The sequence below is a fragment of the Bacillus rossius genome, chromosome 1 (genome assembly GCF_032445375.1).
Source record: "Bacillus rossius redtenbacheri isolate Brsri chromosome 1, Brsri_v3, whole genome shotgun sequence".
Classification (NCBI taxonomy): domain Eukaryota; kingdom Metazoa; phylum Arthropoda; class Insecta; order Phasmatodea; family Bacillidae; genus Bacillus; species Bacillus rossius.
The window spans coordinates 356,420,628-356,442,092 of record NC_086330.1 but is presented as its reverse complement, the minus strand read 5'-3'; the positions used below and the strand labels follow the sequence as shown (position 1 = coordinate 356,442,092).

The 21,465-nt window shown below is 40.3% G+C and overlaps 2 protein-coding genes across 2 annotated transcripts; one reads left to right on the top strand and one right to left on the bottom strand.

The window, feature by feature from the left end:
• The first annotated feature begins 110 nt into the window (after nt 1-110).
• On the top strand, nt 111-2,345 carry LOC134528269 (ribosomal RNA small subunit methyltransferase NEP1). The gene is made up of 2 exons (XM_063361750.1): nt 111-653; nt 1,560-2,345. The coding sequence occupies exons 1-2, from the start codon at nt 247-249 to the stop codon at nt 1,864-1,866; spliced, it is 714 nt and encodes a 237-aa protein (XP_063217820.1). The 5' UTR covers nt 111-246; the 3' UTR covers nt 1,867-2,345.
• Nucleotides 2,346-9,597: 7,252 nt separating this feature from the next.
• Nucleotides 9,598-11,721, bottom strand: LOC134530471 (uncharacterized). The gene is made up of 2 exons (XM_063365305.1): nt 11,358-11,721; nt 9,598-10,251 (listed from the first exon to the last, which is right to left on the bottom strand). Exons 1-2 carry the CDS (start codon nt 11,567-11,569, stop codon nt 9,765-9,767), a joined length of 699 nt encoding a protein of 232 aa, XP_063221375.1. The 5' UTR covers nt 11,570-11,721; the 3' UTR covers nt 9,598-9,764.
• Between the last annotated feature and the right edge of the window lie 9,744 nt (nt 11,722-21,465).

Sequence of the window (21,465 nt, the reverse complement as noted above, 5' to 3'; positions counted from 1 at the left end):
GATTATTTATCGAATAAATATCACTGTTGTATTATCATATTTACTGGAAGTCAAAGTGAAACGTGTATGAGTAGGGTGTATCGATCAGTAGATGATAGTCGTGAATTCTGTGCCATTATTAAAATTATGTTGTCAGTTGTCATGTCTCATGTGTCGTAACATCCACGGTGAAGTTCAGCACGTGTTCGTGTTTGTGTACTTAGAGGTTGGTTACGTATTGAAGTATAATTTGCGGAGTTCAGAATAATGGGGAAGAAAAGAAAGTCGAATACTAACAACACAGACGAATACGAGTTCGATCCACCGCCGAAACACATCGCGATCGCCCACGTGAAAAACCAAGAGAAGCGGCTGATCGTCATTTTGGAGCGGGCGCAGCTCGAGTCGGTCAAAGTGGGGAACACGTTCGAGCTGTTGAACTGCGACGACCACGCCTCGGTGCTGAAGAAGCACAACCGCGAGCCGGGCTCCTGCCGGCCGGACATAACTCACCAGTGCCTGCTGATGCTGCTCGACAGCCCGCTGAACAGGGCGGGGCTGCTGCAGGTGTACGTGCACACGGAGAACAACGTGCTGATCGAGGTGAACCCCCAGACGCGCATACCGCGCACGTTCAAGCGGTTCGCCGGGCTGATGGTCCAGCTGCTGCACAGGTTAGTAAATTGTAAGAGTTGCGGCTATTCTGTGTGTGTGTGTGTGTGTGTATATATATATATAATCCTGAATTTGGTAAATATTTACCCTTATTTGCAAGTGTGCAAGCAATACTTGCTTCATTAGGTAGTGTGTAGCTTCATTGTTGCAGCAATCGTGCCTTTGTGCTTTAATAGCGTAGCCAAGGGATTGCTCCGATTGTTGTTGCTGCCTGACTGTTTTCTTGATACTAGCTGCAACTTGATCCTGTGGTTCTCCATAGATCCTTAGGAATATAGTTTATCCGAGGCTATTTTTCATCCAAATTGGTTTTCCTTTTCAAGTGAATACATTTCAGTATTGAGTAATTATTCCATATTGCGTATCCAAGTTTTATAATTGTTCCGTATCACGTATACAAGTTAACCCTTGATCCTGGTGGCATGATCCTGTATGATTGATTCTCTTGTACATGATGCTTGCTGTTTTAATGTAGTACGTTGAATGATCCTGGACTTAATGAGATATGGTGTGATATAATAATGAATTATGATCGTAAGCCGAATACGAAACTACTAAATAAATTTCACAAGACCTGTCATAATTTGTTTATTCTTGTATTCAAGATTTTTTGTATGTCCACAATCTTTCAATGTCGTTGTCATCATCAAAATTCTCAACTGCTTAACCAGCCTGTGACTGAGTTCAAAAATAAAATGCCTCAATTTTTTAATAATAAAATAATTTTTCTTATGGTAAACTATGAGTAAAAAAGAAATATATTGAAATTCATGTATATCTGAAGATTTTTAAATCCTTTAAAACTTAATTTTTATTTGTGTAAACAGGTAGGTACTAACAATGTAGATCCTTTTGGATGCAGATCAGTAGTTACGGTACCGCGGCAACTGTCAATTTGCCGGCAGGTTCAGCGTGCGTGCCTCGGACGGACCCATGAAGCTGCTGAAGGTGATCAAGAACCCGGTGTCGGACCACCTGCCCGTGGGCTGCCGCAAGTTCGGCACCTCGTTCTCGGCGAAGAGGGTGGTGAACCCCCGGGAGCTGGTGCCTGTCGACGAGCCGGTGGCCGTGGTGGTGGGCGCCATGGCGCACGGGCAGGTCTCGGTGGACTACACGGAGGAAGTGGTGTCGCTGAGCAACTACCCCCTGTCGGGGGCTCTGGCGTGCACCAAGCTGTGCTCGGCCTTCGAGGACGTTTGGGGCATCGTCTGACGTTTCATGCAAATACAAAATTTGTTTAACATATTCCGGTGTTTATTGTCAATCCTCACTTAAGAAACGACACCGCCCAAGTGGCTTTTTTTAAAATTAGTTGTTTATTTCTCCATGAAAACATAAGCATTTCTAATACCGGCTATCATTCAGTTCTCTCGCATGGGGCATAATCCTATTAAGCTCTCCTGAAAAAAAATTTTTTTGTCTCATAATTGGTGTTTCTTAAGAGACAACATGTAGATATGTATAGCAGAAAGGTGATACAACCAATTGCTCCTATCCAAGTATGGGAATCAGTATTGGTTCCATTGTGTGCTTGGACAGACTGTTGAGGGTGTAATAACTGTCAGTTATTGTTTTTTTATCTTGTATCCAATTTTTTACCTTGATCCTGATGGCATGATCATGTATAGATTACTTACAGTGAAACCGATATTACTATCCGGATAATTACATTTTAATTTTTAAAAATTAAAGTGCTTATTCATGTATCACCACCTGGTTCACACCAATCCTGTCAGGCCAATAATTATTTTTTTCATTTTTGGAGTGAATTCCCTGCCACTGGATAGACTGAGTTCACGGCCCGGTTTGTGGCCAGGCGATTACAGTATGGCACGGCGGCATACACACGGATGTTAAAACATTTGGTCCTTTACACACCATAGCCGCAATTTAACTTGCTATAGCTGATGTTTGTACAACAGCCGATAGCGTAGACAGACCTGCACGCACATCTCTTCCCCCCTTGTTTGACTATCACATGGCCACATCTGTTTTTTACAGAAGTTGAAACAGACTTTGTGGCGTCATGCTCGACTTTTTTTTTTCCTGCCGAGATTTTGTGCTAACTGAAATTCAATACTGGAGCTGTAAAATTCACATTGCGCTAAATGAATCCGCGCAATCTGAAAACGTGCTAAGTGAGGGATAGGTGTACTGGTAAAGTCATTAATGGTACATGTTTGTAAGCAAACTTATATTTTAAATATTTGTTTACAAGTAAATAAATCAATTGCAAAAAACCTGGTACAGTTTCTAGTTGTGGATAAAATTTATTTAGTTTATTTACTTCATTACTTCCAAAAAGCTGCTACTTTCAAAATTCGCTGTGGGCAGCACTGTCCAAGCCTCTGCACATCTGTAAAGTTTGTCTGTTTTAAACTCCGACTCATCATCGGGCAGTGTTCAGTGCAACCGCTGTTGCATCTGCACAATTTTGTGATTACAACTGTAAGAAAGTAACACAGAAAGAAGAAAAGTTATCCCCTTCATCCAGAGATGGGTCCAAAAGGGCAGCTGGAAGCACTAGATACCTCCCTTTTCCTACTGCAACTCTGACTGGATGAAATGATGAGGTGTCTAATAGTCATTAAAGTTATGGGTGTATGTCTCGTTCCAGGTTTTTATTTAATTTTTGCGTTTAACAGTTAAACTTGTAGACTTTTTGATTGGCCAAACTTCAACAAAATGGACAAAAATGTATAGTGCATGTTTTTTGCACAATTAGCTGGCAAAGATGAATTTTTAACTTTTGTGCAGGAGACCCAAAAAAATAAACTGCAAATTTTTTGTTTAAAGACAATGATAGGCTACTACTGCATGGTATGGTATTAAAGTCTTTCAAAAAAATGTATTTATTTCTATTTAGCCTTTTAAAATTATAAATATTCTGATGATTTTTAAAGGCCAGGTAAAATTAAATAATTTTTTCTAATACAAATTGTATCATATTTTATAGCAGCCAGTAAAATTGACTTTAAACCTAAAAAGTTTCAGCTTTATATTCAGTTACGTGTGTGTTTTTATTTATTTATTTATTCAACTTGTGAAAATTCAGTCACTCAAAAAGTCGTAAAGTTTAACAGTATGGAACGTAAATGTAAAATAATGGCTTGGAACGGGACATTTCCCCATAAGAAAAAGGAATTAAACTGAAGAAGTCACAAAAGTCCCGAATAAGTGCAAACATGTATGGTAGTGATGCCTTGATTCCACTTATAGCAAATAAAGTTGATGAATTCAACTGCTACTTGACTAACATGATAATAAAATATTTCTCCCGCATTGGTTACACCTCCAAAAGAAAATACAGTAAGGTCACGCTAATCCGGACCACGCTTATTATAGATATTAGTTAATCCAAACAGGATTTTAAAAATTAGCAGGATTTAGTTTTGTTTAATTTTGTTAATCCCACATTAGTTCTTATGTTAAAAACTTAGGACTGCAATAGTATTAAAACTAAAATTAAGCTGGAGGAAAAGTTTATGTGGGTAAAAGAAATTGATTTTTATCTATTTGTACCTATGTAAAACTTGTGTTACATACATTTTAAGGCTAATTCTGTTTAATCCGAACTTTCTGGATTCCAGACAGGGTCTGGTCCCATCAAATCCCGATTAGTGGAACTTTACTGTACAACTGGTTCACTCTTTCTTTAATTAATGATTTCCTGTAGCATATTCTTATAAAAACCTTCCATCATATGCATGAATATCATTACCAACAGCCTACTGACCTTTAGACATGCATGGAGCATATGTTACCATAATACGTAATGTTATTTTAATTAAGGGTGTAATGGAGTGAATTGGTTTACAATTTAGTTTTTTTAATCATCATACTGTTAAAATTTTAACTAACAAAAAAATTATAGTAGGACAACTAACATTGTTTTGATATATAAAAAAATTAAATTAAAAAAATTACATACCTCCAATTCACCCCAAGTGGGGTTTAGTTTGGTGGTGTGGCCCAAACCCTATTTTGAGTCATTTTAAAAAGCTGGGGTGAATTGATGCTCAAACAACCACCAAGCACCTTATTGAAAAATCACTTTAATTGTGTGGAAAAAAAATCAAGGCAACAAAATATTAAATTTTCAATTCAGAATCTGAAATAAAATTTGAGACAAACTATTTTTCTTGTAAAGATTTGAACAGGAACATTTTTTTAATGTTGTCAAATGTACGATTCAACATTTTGGCGTAATTTTTAATTCAAATACTAGTACTAAAGTGTGAAAAAAAATTATTTTACCTCTGATTTACCTCACGTATGTTAAGTAAAAAAAAATCATAAATCATCAGTTTAAAAAATAGAATATTGTAAGATAGTTGCTCAAAGAAAAATACTTTTTTTGATAAAAATGTGTGTATATAAGTGTGTGAACACATTCTTTCATTCACTGTTGGGGAGAAGGGGGGATTTTTTTTCAATGGTGGTTTAAAAAAGTATTCAGGTAACAGTGACTACAAACAGAACTCATGTGGTGTCGAAGGAATGACCATGGTGAGGAAGAAAGAAAAGGATGGTGGAATTTACTTTTTTATCTAACTGTGCACATTCCGGTTCATTATTACATTATTGTGGAGTGAGTTGTCCCAAGACTTGTCTTCTCCTTGGTCAGTGTGCTTGCTATTGTGCTTGCCATGTCAACCAGCTCTAGTCCAGACTAACATTTTACTTGCATGATACGAGCAAACTTCAACACCGTCTCTACACCAGGGCTTCCACGTACATACTGCATGTGTCTGACTTGCTGAATGATCTAACAACTTTCACTCAACAGAGTGAATGCTAGGTCTATCCCCATCCTGCGGTTCATGATGGTGCTAAGCCTCAAGCATAGTGCTCAGCTCTGAGAAACAACTCGCTTGTGTGTTAAACATCCGTTTTAATGAGCCTCCACCCATTCCATAACACCCAGACCCCCTAGAAACAGGTCTATACAAACTATTCTTATAACACACTTCGGCTCCCCTCTCTTCCACAATTTCTGACCGCTTCTATGTGAGAAACATGGCAGATGATGCTGGGAGCTGGTGGGTTTTCTCAGGGTACACCCATTTCCCTCAATCATTCATTTTGTCGAAACTTCATTCTCATACCATCATCCCTCATCGCCCTTAATAACCTCGAACACGAGATTTGTTAAACCCATTCATTTATTGTGTGTGTTGAAAAACTTCATGAATAATAATTTAAAATAAAAATATTACGGTGTCGAAAGGATCCCTGTTGATTTGGGATGACAAGTGTGTCCATTTCTTTTAATTTAAAATTGTAGAAAGTATGAAAAATCTAATTTTAAAAATTATTACTTGGAAAAGAAATGTTTATTATAACATTACAAATAACCTGCCCCGTCTTCGCACGAATTCGATCTACTAACATATATACATTAAGATTTAATAAGTGCTTAAAATTGTCAGGTTCTCGTAAGTGTCTGGTGTTATCAAAAATTATATACAAACTTATGTATTCCCCATAATTGAATAAATACACAAGGATGTGTTGAAAGCACAAGACTTAACCTAAAACCTACTTATTTAATTTACAGATTATTAAAAAGCATGTAGGATGCGCTGACATTATCCAAGTCCTACATATTGTTACGAACATGAGCAAGGCCGCGACACGTGCAGGTGCAGAGCTGGCTGGCTTCCGCGCGCGCCTGGAAGATTACAAGGATTCTCGCTTTTCCCCCTCCTTCCCGTCACTCACCGCGCGGCGCCCTGCCTTTGACATGTAACTGACACCGGACAGCTGCGGAGTTACGCGAGCCGCCGACACGTGTTTCGAGAGATTTCTGCCGTCGGGTCGGCGCGGAATGACGCGACTGGCCCCGGCCGCGCTCGCGTGTTCTGGAAATTGCGGCTGATAGATAAAACGAGGACGGCGGCCTCGAGAGAGTCAGACAGTTCAGAGTTAAGGCCTTTTCACAATACCGCGATGCGACGCGATCTGGCGACGCGATGTAGCGAAGGCAGCGACGTAAATATATGTCGCCAGCTAGTGCACTTCATAATAGCACGACGCGATCGCCATGCATCGCCATGCATCGCCATGAAACTCTGACAAGGGAAGGCATACACACAATATATTCCCTTCAATAGAAGAACGGATGAAATTTTCATGGATAAGTACTGACCACTACACTTCACAATTCCTAACAGGTCACGGGAATTTTAAACACAAATTAAACTCTTTTAACTTAGTGGAAAGCCCTATGTGCCCTGTGTGCATGGAAGAAGACACAGTAGAGCATGTTCTAAATGATTGCGTTAAAATAGAAGACATACGAAACAAGTACACAAGGAAGATGGCTATGGAGGATGTTGATATTAAGGATATTAATCAAATTGTGAGAGATAAGAAGACTTATGACATATGGAGAAATTACACCTTTGAAGTATCCAAGAGACTGGAGCGTTTCGATAGTTGGATGCACGAACAATCTCTGATGGAAGATCTGCTTTCCGATACGGAATAACTTACTACAGAAAAATAAAATAACTCTTTGAATCTCCTACACAAGTTTCTTTGGCTGTTCTTCTTGTGTATAGTGTAATCGAACAGCCGGAATATTATATCAAATTAGATAAATGAACTGAAAAGAATTAATTAAGAATAAGAGAATTAAAAATATACACCAGATCTCTCTTTGAAAATAAGAATAAGAATTATGACAGAATAACGCCCTGGAAACCTGTATAAGCAAGCTAAAAGGATATGAATTATTATATAATATAAACTGTATTATATTATATAATATATATATATATGTGTGTTAAAAATATAATCATGTGTGCAATAAATATAAATAAACTACTCTTGCAAACCTTATAAAAAGGATTATATCCAGAGTAGTCTTTAAGTAAACATACATAATCTATAATATGATTATTTTCTATAAAGCTACAAGATAATCTGGCGAAAAAAAACCGAACCAGCCTGCACTCTGCTGGGGATATTTTGCAACATGGTTGTAAACAAAAGTTTTTGGCGATAATATTCAGATTGTTGTTATTATATTTGTACACTGACTGACTGGTAGAAGCATTTAATTATGGATAGGAATCGCGAAGCCCATAATATATTTCTAACCAAGCATTATTTTTCTCCGTCTGATTACAATATTTGTTACTAGAAACATCGTACAAACACGGCTTTTTCTGAACATCAATCAGACGCTCTTCAAAACTAATTTCAATTGAACAAAATCCACGTGTTGTTTACTAACATTACTTAGATGCATCAAAACATCGTTTCTTAACCCTTGTTTTCAGTTTTTCTTCTTCTTCTTCTTCTTCACCACAATCTTGTTTCTGATTGGCTGTTATTTCTGACGTCATTAGCGACATCGCCGAAGCGACGAAACAGCCTCGTCGCCAAGTGAGCTGTCGCGCATCGCGGGCGATGTGGTTGTGATTGGCTGGTTTGGTATGACGTCACGTCACATCGCGTCGCGTCGCGGTATTGTGAAAAGGGCTTTAGGCGGGAGCTTTCCCGCGGCGGAGTTTCCGAGGCGATAGTGCCGCGAGTGCGGCAGAGTGGTGAAGCCCTTGGACGAAGGTTCCAGGGCAGAGAGTTCAGTTCCGGGCGATAGTGTCGCGGGCGTGGCGGAGTTCCGAGCGAGGCGTCGAGCGGATCCTCGACGAAGGCACGTGCGTCGGCGGCGGCGGAGTGCGGTGACGGAGTCCCGCAGCGGAGATCCACGAGGGGTGCTGCGGCGAGAGTTGCGCCAGAGGCGCGGCCCAGCGAGGTGTGTGGTTTGTAAGAAACGAGTGACTGGAGAATAGACATTTTAAAGTGCAATTGATTATTTAGCAATTTTATAAGATTAGTTGTAAGTGACATAATTAGTGGCCATAAATAAAACTGTGTAGTGTAGTAAAATCTTTAATTGGGCTATCCTTTACGAACCCCCGTAAATCGTAACAATATATTATCGGACTTTTTTGTAGGCTTTTTTATGTACATTAATTTTGAAGTATAAGTCAGCGTAAGCCAAGTAAGTGTCCTAAACACGTATTTTTACAAAACATCGAGATTTCTCTACTGTCATCAAATTTAATATCAATGAATTATGTACACATAAGCCTCCCGCAAGAACTTCTGTTGGAGAAAACCGCATAAAAATCCATTGTGTATAGTTTAGAAGAAGTAATCGAACAAACTGACAGGCGCGGATGTCTTTGTTTGATATGTACTACTTATTTAGATATGAGATACCTTTCGCACTTTAAAAAAATTAAAAATACACAAAGATCGGGGCTATTCACGCAAATGATACGTCTACTCATCTTCAAAATTCCTAAGCTTTGGGGTCCATTAATCACGTGATGTTTTTTTAGCAAATTTTTAACCCCCCATCCCCCTAGTGATTTGTGGTGAGGTTTCAGACAAACACCCCCCCCCCCCCCTCAATAAATCACGTGTATTTTTTGGTGCAAAATAGTTTTAAAAATTTCGGAATATTATCTTTTAATATAGGTATAATCTAATTTAATTCTGGAAAATTAAGCACAGTGATAAAAATGTCCAGACACACATTTAGGTTGCAGGTTTATTCTCACTGGCATAAAAATAATAAAGGAAAGGCTTATATGTGATCTACGCATGTATTCGGCGCCAAAATCACAGTCTTACTAGCGACTGGCAAGCCGAGCCGGGTGGTTCATGTTGTGGCGGGCGGGGATATTGTTGCCTGTCTACGGCGAGTCAAGGTCACGCATCGCTTTTTGGTTTAGTAGAAATCGGGCGGGAAAAAAAATACACGTGATATCTCTTTACACACCCCCCCTCTCCCCCCTTGTGATATTTAGTGATTTTTCCCTCCCCCCTTTCGAGCCTCACGTGATTAATGGACGATCCCTTTACAATCGAAACTACACATATGCGTAACTCTTTTTTTTTTCCCACACAGAATGAAAGCTGAAATTAGTTCACAATTCCTAATTGCTTTATTGTGTTCTTGAAAGAAAAAAAATACTCAAAAGTCACGATACTTTTTTTTTTTTTTTGTTTGTTTTATACTTTGTCTTTAGCGACACATTGCGCGGACTGTGCTAACGGAACTATTGACAACTGGAGATGACGGATCACCGTCACTGACCGCTGGTCGGTGTTATCTCGGGGACGGGGTCCGCGTCGGAGTGCTCCATCAAGGTCGCCAGCTCCGCCTGCAGCTCAGTCAGCGCTGCGACCAGCTCCGCCGCCCGGTCCTTGCCCTCTAGCACCTCCTTCAGGCGGAGGACGTCTTCGCGGCTCTGCTCGGGCGCCGCGGGTCGCCGGACCGCCGCCGCCGCCAGCTCCTTCAGCCGGAGCTCCAGTTCCTTCAGGCCGGTCCTCACGAGCCTGCGGGCCGGGTCCGCCCTCGTTGCGTCCGACCAGCAGTCCCTCGCGTCCGTCTGCGTCGTCACCTCCGCCAGGTTCAGCGGCGGCAGCAGCTCCGGCGTCGAGGCGCGCGCGCGACGCCGGTCCCCGTCGGCGGCCGCCAGCAGGGCCACGTCCCTCAGCGACTTGCTGGGCCTCCTCCTCCTCCTCTTGTCCTCCTGGTCCCCCCTCGCCGAGGCCCGCAGCTTCTCGTGCAGGCTGGAGTTCGGGTAAATATGTAGAGTAGCGGTATTTGCGAAGAAAAAAAAATTGTTAAAAATCCGAAAATACTTTTAGTATATGCTCTTCCACTTCCTCTTTTCATTAAACCCGGCGGAGATAAGAAATTCCAAATACTTTAGGAAATATCGCCGTTTATATTTTGAAATACAAGACCTGTGCTATCATTCGGCCGTCGCCATTTTTTTATTTTTTTATTTTGCCGTGTGTTCGTGAATGCCTAATTAATTAAAATGGTCGATTAGGTCAGGTCAGTAACATTATAAATACTTTCAAACTAAGCGGACATTAAAAATAATATGAATTAATTTTAATGGTTTAGTTTTAAAGTATTTATAATGTAACTGACCTGACATAACAAACCGGGACCTAGGATGAACAGTAGGAACTCACGTAATTTTTTTTTTTTTTTACTTTTTACTTGCGCAACAATATCCAAATAATGTTTTATTTGTTAACATTTGAAACGTTAAACACTCACCTAAGTTAGAGGTGGGTAAGCAATGGTGAACGCAGCAAGAAAAAAAAAAATTTCATACTCGTAAACAAGAAACTCATTTCATGTTTCTTGGCTGTCAAGATCATACCAATTTTGAGATTTTTGAAATGTCAGGTAAAATTAATTAATATTTTTTGAAAGAAATGCAAACCATTTCTTGAAGTAGCCAGTGGCATTGCAGTTAATCCTAAAAAGTTTCAGTTCTGCAATAAATTAAATTCTCCTTATTTGTACAACCCAAAAAGGTTAAAAATGTAACTTTGGCAGCTAATTATGCAAAAAGTATGCAACTATATATATTTTTCATTTCGTGAAAGTTAAACGATTGAAAATGTCTAAAAGTTGATCAGTGATTAATATAAATCTAAAATCATGACCTGGAACGGGACATACACCCTTAAGGTCGCATGAATGCACAGGTATTGTGATGAAAATTAAAAAAAAATTCGATATCTCCTAAAGTATTTGGAATTTCTTATCTCCGCCGGGTTTAATGAAAAGAGGAAGTGAGAGAGCATATAATAAAAGTATTTTCGGATTTTTAACATTTTTTTTTTTCGCAAACACCGCTCCTCTACATATTTACCTGGAGTTCTCGGCACGCAGGTTGGCCACCCTCCTCTCCAGCACCCGGCCCCGGTCCTCCAGCGTCCTGAGGGCCACCTTCATCTCGTTCAGCAGCCTGCGGCCGTCCACGATGCGCGCCTGCAGGGACAGCGGGTCGTCGCCCGTGCCTTGGTCGCAGTACGGGTCCAGCACGTGGTACAGCTTCGTCAGGTAGCTCTCCATCTGGCTCATGCTCCAGACTCCACACTCATTACTAAATCAAAAAAAAATTTTCAACGGGGTTGCAAACCAAAATTCGAAAATATCTTACATAAAACGAAGATCGTAAACAAAAAAAAATTAGAAATAAACTTACAATTTTTTTTATCACGTGAAATGAAAGGAGATCATTATTTCAAAGTAAAACCAAAGAGGTAAATATTTTACGTTAGTAAAATAACCAACTCCAAACTGCAATTTAATTTGTCCCCTGTGAACCAGGTTGAGTGGTCGTGGTCATTGATGTTAAAAAAAGGATATCTACTAATGGGCCTTGAAAACGTTATTAGATACAAGCCGCGTGGCTGATGGGAAAGTGTTTGAACCTCAATTTTCGATGAATCACCAAATACGCTGATACAACTCACTTATATTTATAAACAAGTCTGGACACCAATTTCCATATTTAAAACTTCAAAAATGACAAAATATTTGATTAATTTGGTTAAACTTTCGAGCCAGTTTCCCCCAATCGCAACAATACAATCAAAAAGTAACCATATTCAGAAATTTTCACATTCAGTTTGTGCAGCTTAAATTAGTATTCTTTTAACTACCGTTTTTTTTTTTTAACATCTGCGAGGCTAATATTTTAAATATAGCGAAACTATTAGTAAGTTTTGCGTGAGGCACCACCTAGCTGAGTTGTTTTAATTTGTACGTTTCGCGTTCAAACCATCCTTACTTTATCTATTATGGGCGTAGATCCCGGAAGGGGAGGGGGACAGAAATCCCCCCCCCCCCCCCCCCATCAGGAATTTAAAAACTCCCTACTGTGAGGACCCACATTTGCTTGCAAAATTGTAATTGTGAAAAGAGAATGAATGATAAATGTAGTACCCCAGGTTCCATAAGAAAATCCTTCAGATTTTCGCCCCTGCATGTTTAACACTCTTTGTGATGCTTAACAGTTGATACCAGACAACTCAAAAAATTTTTTTTATAGTAAGTCTTAACGTGACCTTCGTTGCTGACCAGCACAGTATGCAGAACTTACCTGGGAAGATAAAGGAGGGGGGTGGAAAGTGATGTTTGTCTCCGAATAATAAATGAATGAAAAAAAGGGCCATGCAACAAACAAACGTAATCCAAGAATAACTGCCACATAAAAAAAAAAAAAGTATTCATCGATAAAAAAAAATTGTTGCAGGTTTTTAACAAAATATTTTGGTGGCCTGTTACAGTTGGTGTTTTTTTTTAAGCCTGTAACAATCTTCCTTCCCTCCCGGACTTGTACGTGTATTCCGCCTGTAAGCAGACTACCCGCCGAAAACGGAATCTTCTGTTCTTGTTATTTTTCTCGTCAACCAACAGTTCAGCAGTCTACCGTCGGAGAAGACCGTCTGCCGTAATTCCGCCGCCCCGCTGCCGCCCGCAAGGAGGTCGTCGTGAGGACGTCGGGAGGTTGTCGTGAGGACGTCGTGAGGTCGTCGTGAGGTCGTCTTTAGGTTGTCATGGGGACGTCCTGAGGTTGTCGTGAGGACGTCGTGAGGTCGTGAGGTCGTCGTGAGGTCGTCTTTAGGTTGTCATGGGGACGTCTTGAGGTTGTCGTGAGGACGTCGTGAGGTCGTCGTGAGGACGTCGTGAGGTCGTCGTGAGGTCGTCGTGAGGACGTCGTGAGGTCGTCGTGCTACCCGGGTGCAGCTCCAGGCGATGTAAGGACTTAGCCTCTACTCTTAACTACTTGCATACCAAGTGCACCCGACGAGGAGAAGCGGCCAGAGATAGTCGTCAAGACGAAGGTAACTCGTTCGAACTCGCTTTCATAGTCGACTCGCCGAGCGAGTCAAACCTGGAAACTCGCTCAGTGGAATCCGAGGGGGTTTAGTACCAACAGAACAGCTGAAGGTATGTCAAAGTACTCATCGGTGGAGGTCACGTATTTCAAACACTGGGCGAGTAAGTGACGAGCGAGTAGAGGGTCAGCGAGTTCACGGAGCGGCGAGCAACAGTGACCCAAGTACCTGCCGGTCAGGAATTAATAAACTCGAACAGCCAAGACAAGTGTTGTCTTAACCGAGTAAGAAACAAGGAATTAGACTTTTGCGACACGACAGGACGTGTTGAAGTGATTTCCAATAAAAAAAAATATAAAGTAAGCAGGTTTTTTTTTTTTTTTTTTTTTTTGTGATTTGAAACTCTACACATATTTTTGATTTTAATGATATGCGTTATAAAGCTTTGATATAAACTGGATACGCGATAATGAAGATTGTCCCTGGGAGAAATTGTTTCGTGTACCTAACGTATCTAATTGTATTTTAAGGTAAAATAGTAAAATAGAGTGAGCATTTGAATATGTGTGTTATGCGAAAATTTACCATAGCCAAAATATATTTAATCGTAAAAATATAAATTATAACACTTTGATATAAACTGGATACGCAGGAAAAAAACCTAATTTTGTTTTCGAAAGATGGTAAAACTGGTGCATTGATAATTCTGTTATTTCTATTATTATTTTATGTTAAATGATTTGTTTACTCTGAAGTGTGTTTTCGCACAGTGATTTTTACAATTGAATGTTAAATTTGAACTGAACAAATTACTCTTAAATACATCGATTTAAAAAAAACCTGTAAACAATAATGGCTGTCGTATGTAACCGCAAGAACCACTTTTAAATACAATATATTTTTTATTATTTATTTATTATTGGTGAAAACTGTATATTCACAATAACACGATATTTAGCCATCCCATTGCTACGTTCGATGCTTTCGAGATTCCAGGATCCGGAATCGTAACATATAGTAGGTGGCCTGCCGGCGATTCATGTGATGGGCGCCGACGTCTTCCTCAGCCTTCCTCTTCTTCGAAGACTCTGAGGCCTCGCTAGCCCGCGGCGGTCTTTGTCTTGGTCTTGGCCTCGTCCACAACAGCTGTCGGCCAGAACACACGCTCTTACCAGTCTGTAGACTTCGGTTAGAAGAAACCATCTTGGATTCAAAATTTTTGGTCGTGAATTATTTATGTGCAACAACTTTGCTCTCGGTACATGTCATATGGTGGAACGGAAATGTGTAACCACTGTGCTGCAATCTGTGGCGGTTGTCGCTAACCAAAGTTCACAAAGATAAAAGGAAAATTTATGTTATTAAACTATTTAGTGAACTTTAACAATGAGGGTAGTGTTTTAGTAAAATTCCTTGTCGAAAATCAGGTCCAAAGCAGGGATTTAGTATTTTTTTTCAAGTCTTTTTTGATTTTATCGGAGCCTTTTCATTATATAGTTTAAAATTTCGGTCTACTAGTCAAATGATTCAATAGTCAACTTAGTTGCTCAGGCAGCGAATTCTAGCGGATGGTGCGGAAACTACATGTGATATGCGTCCAGAAATTTAGTTGCAAACCCAATTTTCGTATATTTATCACGATCGGCATTATTTTAAATAATTCTACGTTAAATTTCATGTCCGAGTTTCGTTTTATAAGTGTATTTGCAACATGAGTCACATGAATTAGCTCGTTACCGAGGTAAGATGTTAAACATTTCTAGCGAGTGCTAAAAGATAAGCACACCTATTTTTTTACTATATTTTATGTATATAAATAAAAATTTGCATTCGCTATAGATTTTTAAGTTTGAAGCTTTTTTTTTAATTACCGCAATGTAAGGTAGCATCCACACAAATTTGATGAATAGTAGAATGTATGCGAGGCTTTGCGAATAAGAGCGAACTACTTAAGTGAGTGTATAAGAATTCGTTTCTCTTTTTAATGACTCATGCAAGTGATTAAATGTAGTACTACAATGTTTACTTATAAACCTATGCATTTTAAAAATTAAAAGAAATATATAATTTTGTCGATTTTGCCTCTTATAACTGTAATGTCTCATATATTACAACGATGAATAGATAATTCTGAGACGGCAGTGTTCCATTTCTTTCTTCTTGATGAGATTCTTGGAGCTTCTGTTTACGAACTAACGATAGTGCACTGGCTGAAACATGTCCATAAGGCCCATTATACCTGTAGAATGACACGAAAGCAGGGAAGGATCATGCAAACGGAGACGTATCTCCCTGGACGGGGTATCGAAAATGGCACGCATGCGAACACGGATCCATACGGATTAGACGATCCCCAGCTCTTCCGTGGGACCAATATAATCCGTGTATTTGGTCGCGGTAGTAGCCTTATTTGTTTACTGCTCAAATACGTTAAAATTGTTCCAGTTACAAGAATATCTAGTGTTATAACAAAACTTTGTGGTTTATTATCATAATAATATAATTTTACTATATTATAAGTAAATCATGACAGTGATTTTTTTTTCTCGTGTGTCAATTTTTTTATTACCTAAATTAATTTTTCTTGACCGTTAAATTCAATCTCACTGGTTGCCATTTGTTACGTTTCGATGCATTGTGGAAGAGGCACACAATATAGTGAAACGTAAATATTAATATCGTACAGTTCCGCGATCCATTTTCGTTTTTACGTTTCGGAGTCATTGTGGAACGGAACTTAATGAAAAAAAAAAAAAAAACTCTGCAGCGAGAGCTGCGTGAAAAAAAAAAAAAAGAAAAAAAATCTGAGCTAGTATTTCAATACTCGCAGGTGAGATGTGTAACTTCTAACCTCGGTAACGAGCAAATTATTGTGTTCTAATGTTACAAACAGAGTTATAATACGAAAATCTAACATGAAATTTCATGTAGAATTCTTTAAAATAATGCAGAGCGTGATAAATAGGCTATACGAAAATTGTGTTTTCAACTGCATTTCTAGACGCGAATCACACGTAGTTTCCGCACTTGCTGTTAGAATTCGCTGCCGGAGCAGCTATGTTGACTAATGAATCGTTCAATTTTCAGAGCGAAAGTTTAAACTATATGAAACGGCGAAAGCTTGCCGTCGTCCGGGGTCTCGGGCTCGAGTCCCGGTGTGGCTCCTAGTGGGAAAAGGCGGTTCTTGATCTGTGTTGTCCGGGTGGGCGCCAGACTAGCTCGTTTCTAGTCGTGAATTTGGGGTCGTGGATGTATGTGCCCCTGCGTGGCCCACTAGGGCCGGCGGCGGTGTTGCGTGAGATGATTTTAAATAAGAGACGTGGAGTTGAGGTGGTGGTGTCGTACCTTTTATTCAGAGGAGCGAGTCGTACACAATACAACACTCTACAGAGGTCCCCGGGGGGTTTTTACTTGTTATTCCGTGGTGCCGTATTGTTTGTGTTCCGCGTTACGTGGCCTCGGATGCTGTTATGTCTCAGACGTCTCACTGGGTACGCAGGTAACGTAATTTCGTAACACAAAGGCGGGACACAAAATACACTGAATTAAGGGGGCGCGTGCAGGTTACGTGGCACTCGTTACTCGGGTAACGTAAGTTAGCAATACAAAATACGGGATACAAAAATACACTGAATTAAGGGGGCGCGCACAAGTCACGTGGCACTCGTTACTCGGGTAACGTAAGTTGGCAGTACAAAATACGGGATACAAAAATACACTGAATTAAGGGGGCGGGCGATTGGAGACGGCCAATCCCGTATGCAAATGTCTCGGGCGGGTGTTGTGCCCACTGTGGTGAAACACGCACCGCAATTAAGTTTGTCCAAGTTCCCTTGCGGGTTTGTGGTCAGCGCCGTGCGCGTGACCTTAAATAAAGTTCTGTACGTTGCGGGAGACGGCCCGTGCCGTATGCTGAAGAGCAGCCCCGCTGACCAAGTGTGGTGCGGGGTGTCCTTAAGTTGATGCGGCCGGATTAGGTCCTGGACCGAAAAAAGGGACCGGGTACTCACGGAGAGGTTAAGTAATAAAAGGGGTTTGGTTAATTAGTGACTATATTTACCGGACGTTACTTTCAATGTAGACAAAGGATGTTGCCTCTCCGTGGGACGTAGGTCCGCCCCGGTCCATGAGCTGCGCTGAACTGCCGAACTGGCATGGCGTCCGAGGGAGGCTCGGCCTCTCTCGCGCCAGGCGTGACCTCATTACGCTAGACTCCAAACGGGTGTGTCTGGAAGAGATTTTATTGTCGCTAAAATCCTAATTTAATGTTTCAGGAGGAATGGGTACGGTTCTTCTCTTGTCTACTCAGGTTTCCGCGGTTTTGCCTTTAATTGCTGTTCGGCTCGCCTGACTCGGGTGGGCCATGGCCAGGGGTGTGTTCCGTTAGCGGGAGCGTATACTGGCGGGTGCAGGTCGGGCTCTGGGGTGGTCGTCGGCCAGACGACGTCAAGCTAAAAAGCGAAAAAGACTTCAAAAAGTAATAATACCCGGCTTGGGATTTGATTTTCGGCGAGGAATTTCATTAAAATACTGCCCATCTTGTTAGAATCCATTAAACAGTCAATACTACAAATTTATCTTTGGGCTTTGTGATATTTGGTTTGCGCCATCCGCCACAGATGGCAGCATCGTGGTTGTTTACACATTCCCGTCGCATCGACGAAAACATTCCCACCAGATGTCGTATACCGAGTGCTATGATGTTCACACATAAAAAAAAATGGGAAGTGGCTGTGTCATGGACACTGTCGTGTGTTGTACTTGAATACGTGTACGTAACAGGTAATATGTTCTATACAAAATATAAAATACGTTAGTTTATGTATGTTATAATCATGTTTGAACACTAAGCAGTCCTATCTGTTTCCATGTTGTTTTATTTTTATTTTAACACCATATACATTCACTGTAACTATTTTACACTAATGTTTTATATATACAATCGATAGATTTTGACGAGAGCTGACGATTGAAACTCAAACGAACGTCGTAGCTTCTCCGAGTCAAAAGATATAGGCACTAAATGGAAATCTCGAAACGCAGCAAAATGACTTCAAAATGGCGGCGCTTCCCCCTCCACCGCGCGCGATGCGCCATAGTCCTCACTTAGCGTAATGAATTATTTGATCCTTTACCTATCCAGTGGTGTAATTACAATTTTGGATGTAGATGATAGATATGTAACTGCAACCAGGGCCGCCGAGAGGGGGGGGGGGGAGGGGGGGCAAAAGGGGCAAATGCCCAGGGGCCCGGTAAGCTTAGGGGCCCGGGCGCCCGGCTGGGAAGTAGAAAATAAATGGCTGGAAAAACATTTTCCCCGTGCTATTAAAACATCTTGTACTATATATATATATATATATATATATATATATATATATATATATATATATATATATATATAAATTGCTTGTGTGTTCCTAAAACTACAGTCGATAACCAATAACCTAACCGAGTAGTAGGTACTTGTAACATTCAGTTCACACCAAAATACTTGCGTAGTAGCAGAAATAATGGGAACGTTACGAGGACGTCGGAACAGGGGGGGGGGGGGGGGGGGGCAGCAGGGGCGAGTCGCCCTCGTGCTGTTATGTATTGGGGGGGGGGGGGGAGGGGCGAGAGTAGCATTTCGCCCCCCTCCTTTTCCCAGAATAAATGTTTGGTCGTAGTAGTATTTTTTCTCAACCAGTAGTTACAAAAGTTGCATTGGTGATCACATTGATTAGAAAATTAAATTTATGATTGTCAATATACTGTAAAATGATTGCAAATTCCTAGATGGTATTTTATTTAAATTTTACTACATCTACTGTCAGAGTTGTATTTAATACATACTACGTCATCAAATTCTTGGAATGGTATATTTAATATTTTGGTTCGGAAACTCATTAAATAGCACCATTTTGCATTTAAAATTCCAAATTTTTCCGAGGGAAGGCCCCCGGACCCCTCGCTCTATGACTGAGGTAAGTTTGATACATCTGTTCGCCTCCCCCCCCCCCCCCCCCCCCACTAATGAAAACGTTCCGACGTCCCTGGAACGTTATAAATAATTAATATTTATTAAAAAAATGTCAATGTAATGAACGTGGTTCAGTGTGTTTGAATTTTTGAAGTAATAAAATTGATTATTACTTTACATTATTTTAATAATATTTACATTTAGAATAAATTATTATACTTATGTATTTTAAACACTCATATAATAATGCAATTTCTGATTACCATTTAAGATTTTTTGTTTTTTAGCAATATATACATCAAAATTAATTATTATTTGTATTTTGATGGGATTAACAATGTAAAAGTGCACTGAGATAATGCATGCAAATGCTTTTTTTTTTTTGCATAACTAGGAAATCGTTATGTTTGTTCAAATGAAGGATGCAATTTTACGATACCATGTATATTGATGGTATAGGCCTACGTAGTATTGGTATGCAAAAAAAAAAAAGGAAGGGGGCCTACTACCCCAGCTGCCCAGGGGCCCACAAATTCTCTCAGCGGCCCTGACTGCAACACCAAACTGTTTCCCCCGATTTTGTTAGCATTCGTTTTTTGACGTGATAACGTCTTATAAATCGATGAACGCCGGCTGCACGGACGAAAAATTGTCACGTTCCGCCTGAGCCGAGCGTGCAAGAACCGGCCAACCACCGTGTGAAAAAAAAAATTCTATAATATCAGACAGGTTAAGGCGGGCTTTATAACTAATTGTTCGTGATTATATTTAAACAAAAATTATTGAAATTAAATTTGCAAAAACTGTAAATAATATTTGAAAATTCAAAAGTATGCAATTTTTCCATCAATGTTTTCTTATGACGTTATCACGTAAAATTATCGTCCGTAAACTGACTTTACAGACAACCCCCCTTTTTTTGAATTGCCCCCCACTACGGAAGCAATTTTAAAGACGTGTTCAAATCAAAAAAAGGAAGGCACCTTTCTGGCAGACGTAACCTTGCTCGACGCCGCAGTCCTTGTGCACGAAGCGCGCGCTCCCCCGGTTCACCTTCTCGAAGCTGAGGCAGTCGCGGCCGTCCCCGTCGACCGGGGCGCTCGTCCACGGAGGGTACCTGGTGCTCTGGTCCTCCCTGGTAAACAGCGCTCCTCCGCCCAGCCACGACCAGGTGCCGTCGCCTTGTCTGCGCGCGCCCAGCCAGACGAACAGCAGAGCTGGGGCAGGCGGCACACCGCGCTCACTCAACTCACGTTCCAAATCAGCGCGAGGCGGAGAAATGGGGAAATGGGTCTTATTCCCCGGGACACATTTGTCACAGAATTACCTCATTTATTTCAGCAAATGCAGTAGTTTGTGCAGTTAAGTCCCTTCTCCTCTCTTTTCAACGTGTCTTACATAAATACTTCCTCCCTGTTTTTTTTTAAATTACTTATAAAATTATAACTTCCAAACTTTCAAAACTTGTATTTTCCTTTATTCACTTGTAAAATAGTGATGGGTTTTACAAGTGTTGCCAAACTTATTGGGAACAGAAATTATTATAATTATTATTTTGTAGGTGGTAACTTGTAACTTTTGAGTTGTAATTTGTCATTTATTTTGGATCAGGTTCCAGGGATATCGGGCCACGGACTTAATTGTTAGCAAACCAAATTTTCCTAGATTTAACATCAAACATTTAAGTACCTAACTTTATTAGCAATAATTTAAAAACATAACTTTAGCTAACTTTTAATTAATGGCAGCATTTTTTTTTCATTCCTGTGCAAATTTGTTGTTTTTTCGTCAAAACATGTATAACTCAATTGTTGGACGACAGTGCTCGAGAGGCTCAAAATTATTATTTTTTTTCCCTCCGTGGCAATGAATCAAGTAGGAGGTTACTGAGAGATTCAAGTGGTTGATTTGCAAATATAAAAAAAAAGAAGTTGTTTGAACTGAGGCGTTTGCCACGCCTCCATTAACTTTACTTTTATTATTTGTTTGTTTTAACGTCCTTTTAATTTGGTAATTAATTATATAATATGTTATGATAGATTGTTTGGCACTTGGTTCATTTTCGTCTTGAAGATCGATTAAAACAAAAGCATTACGGACATTCGCGGCGGCTGCGCGTGTGTATGTTTCCGCGAGCCAACACCGCGCGGCGCGCGAAGCCTTATGACGTCATG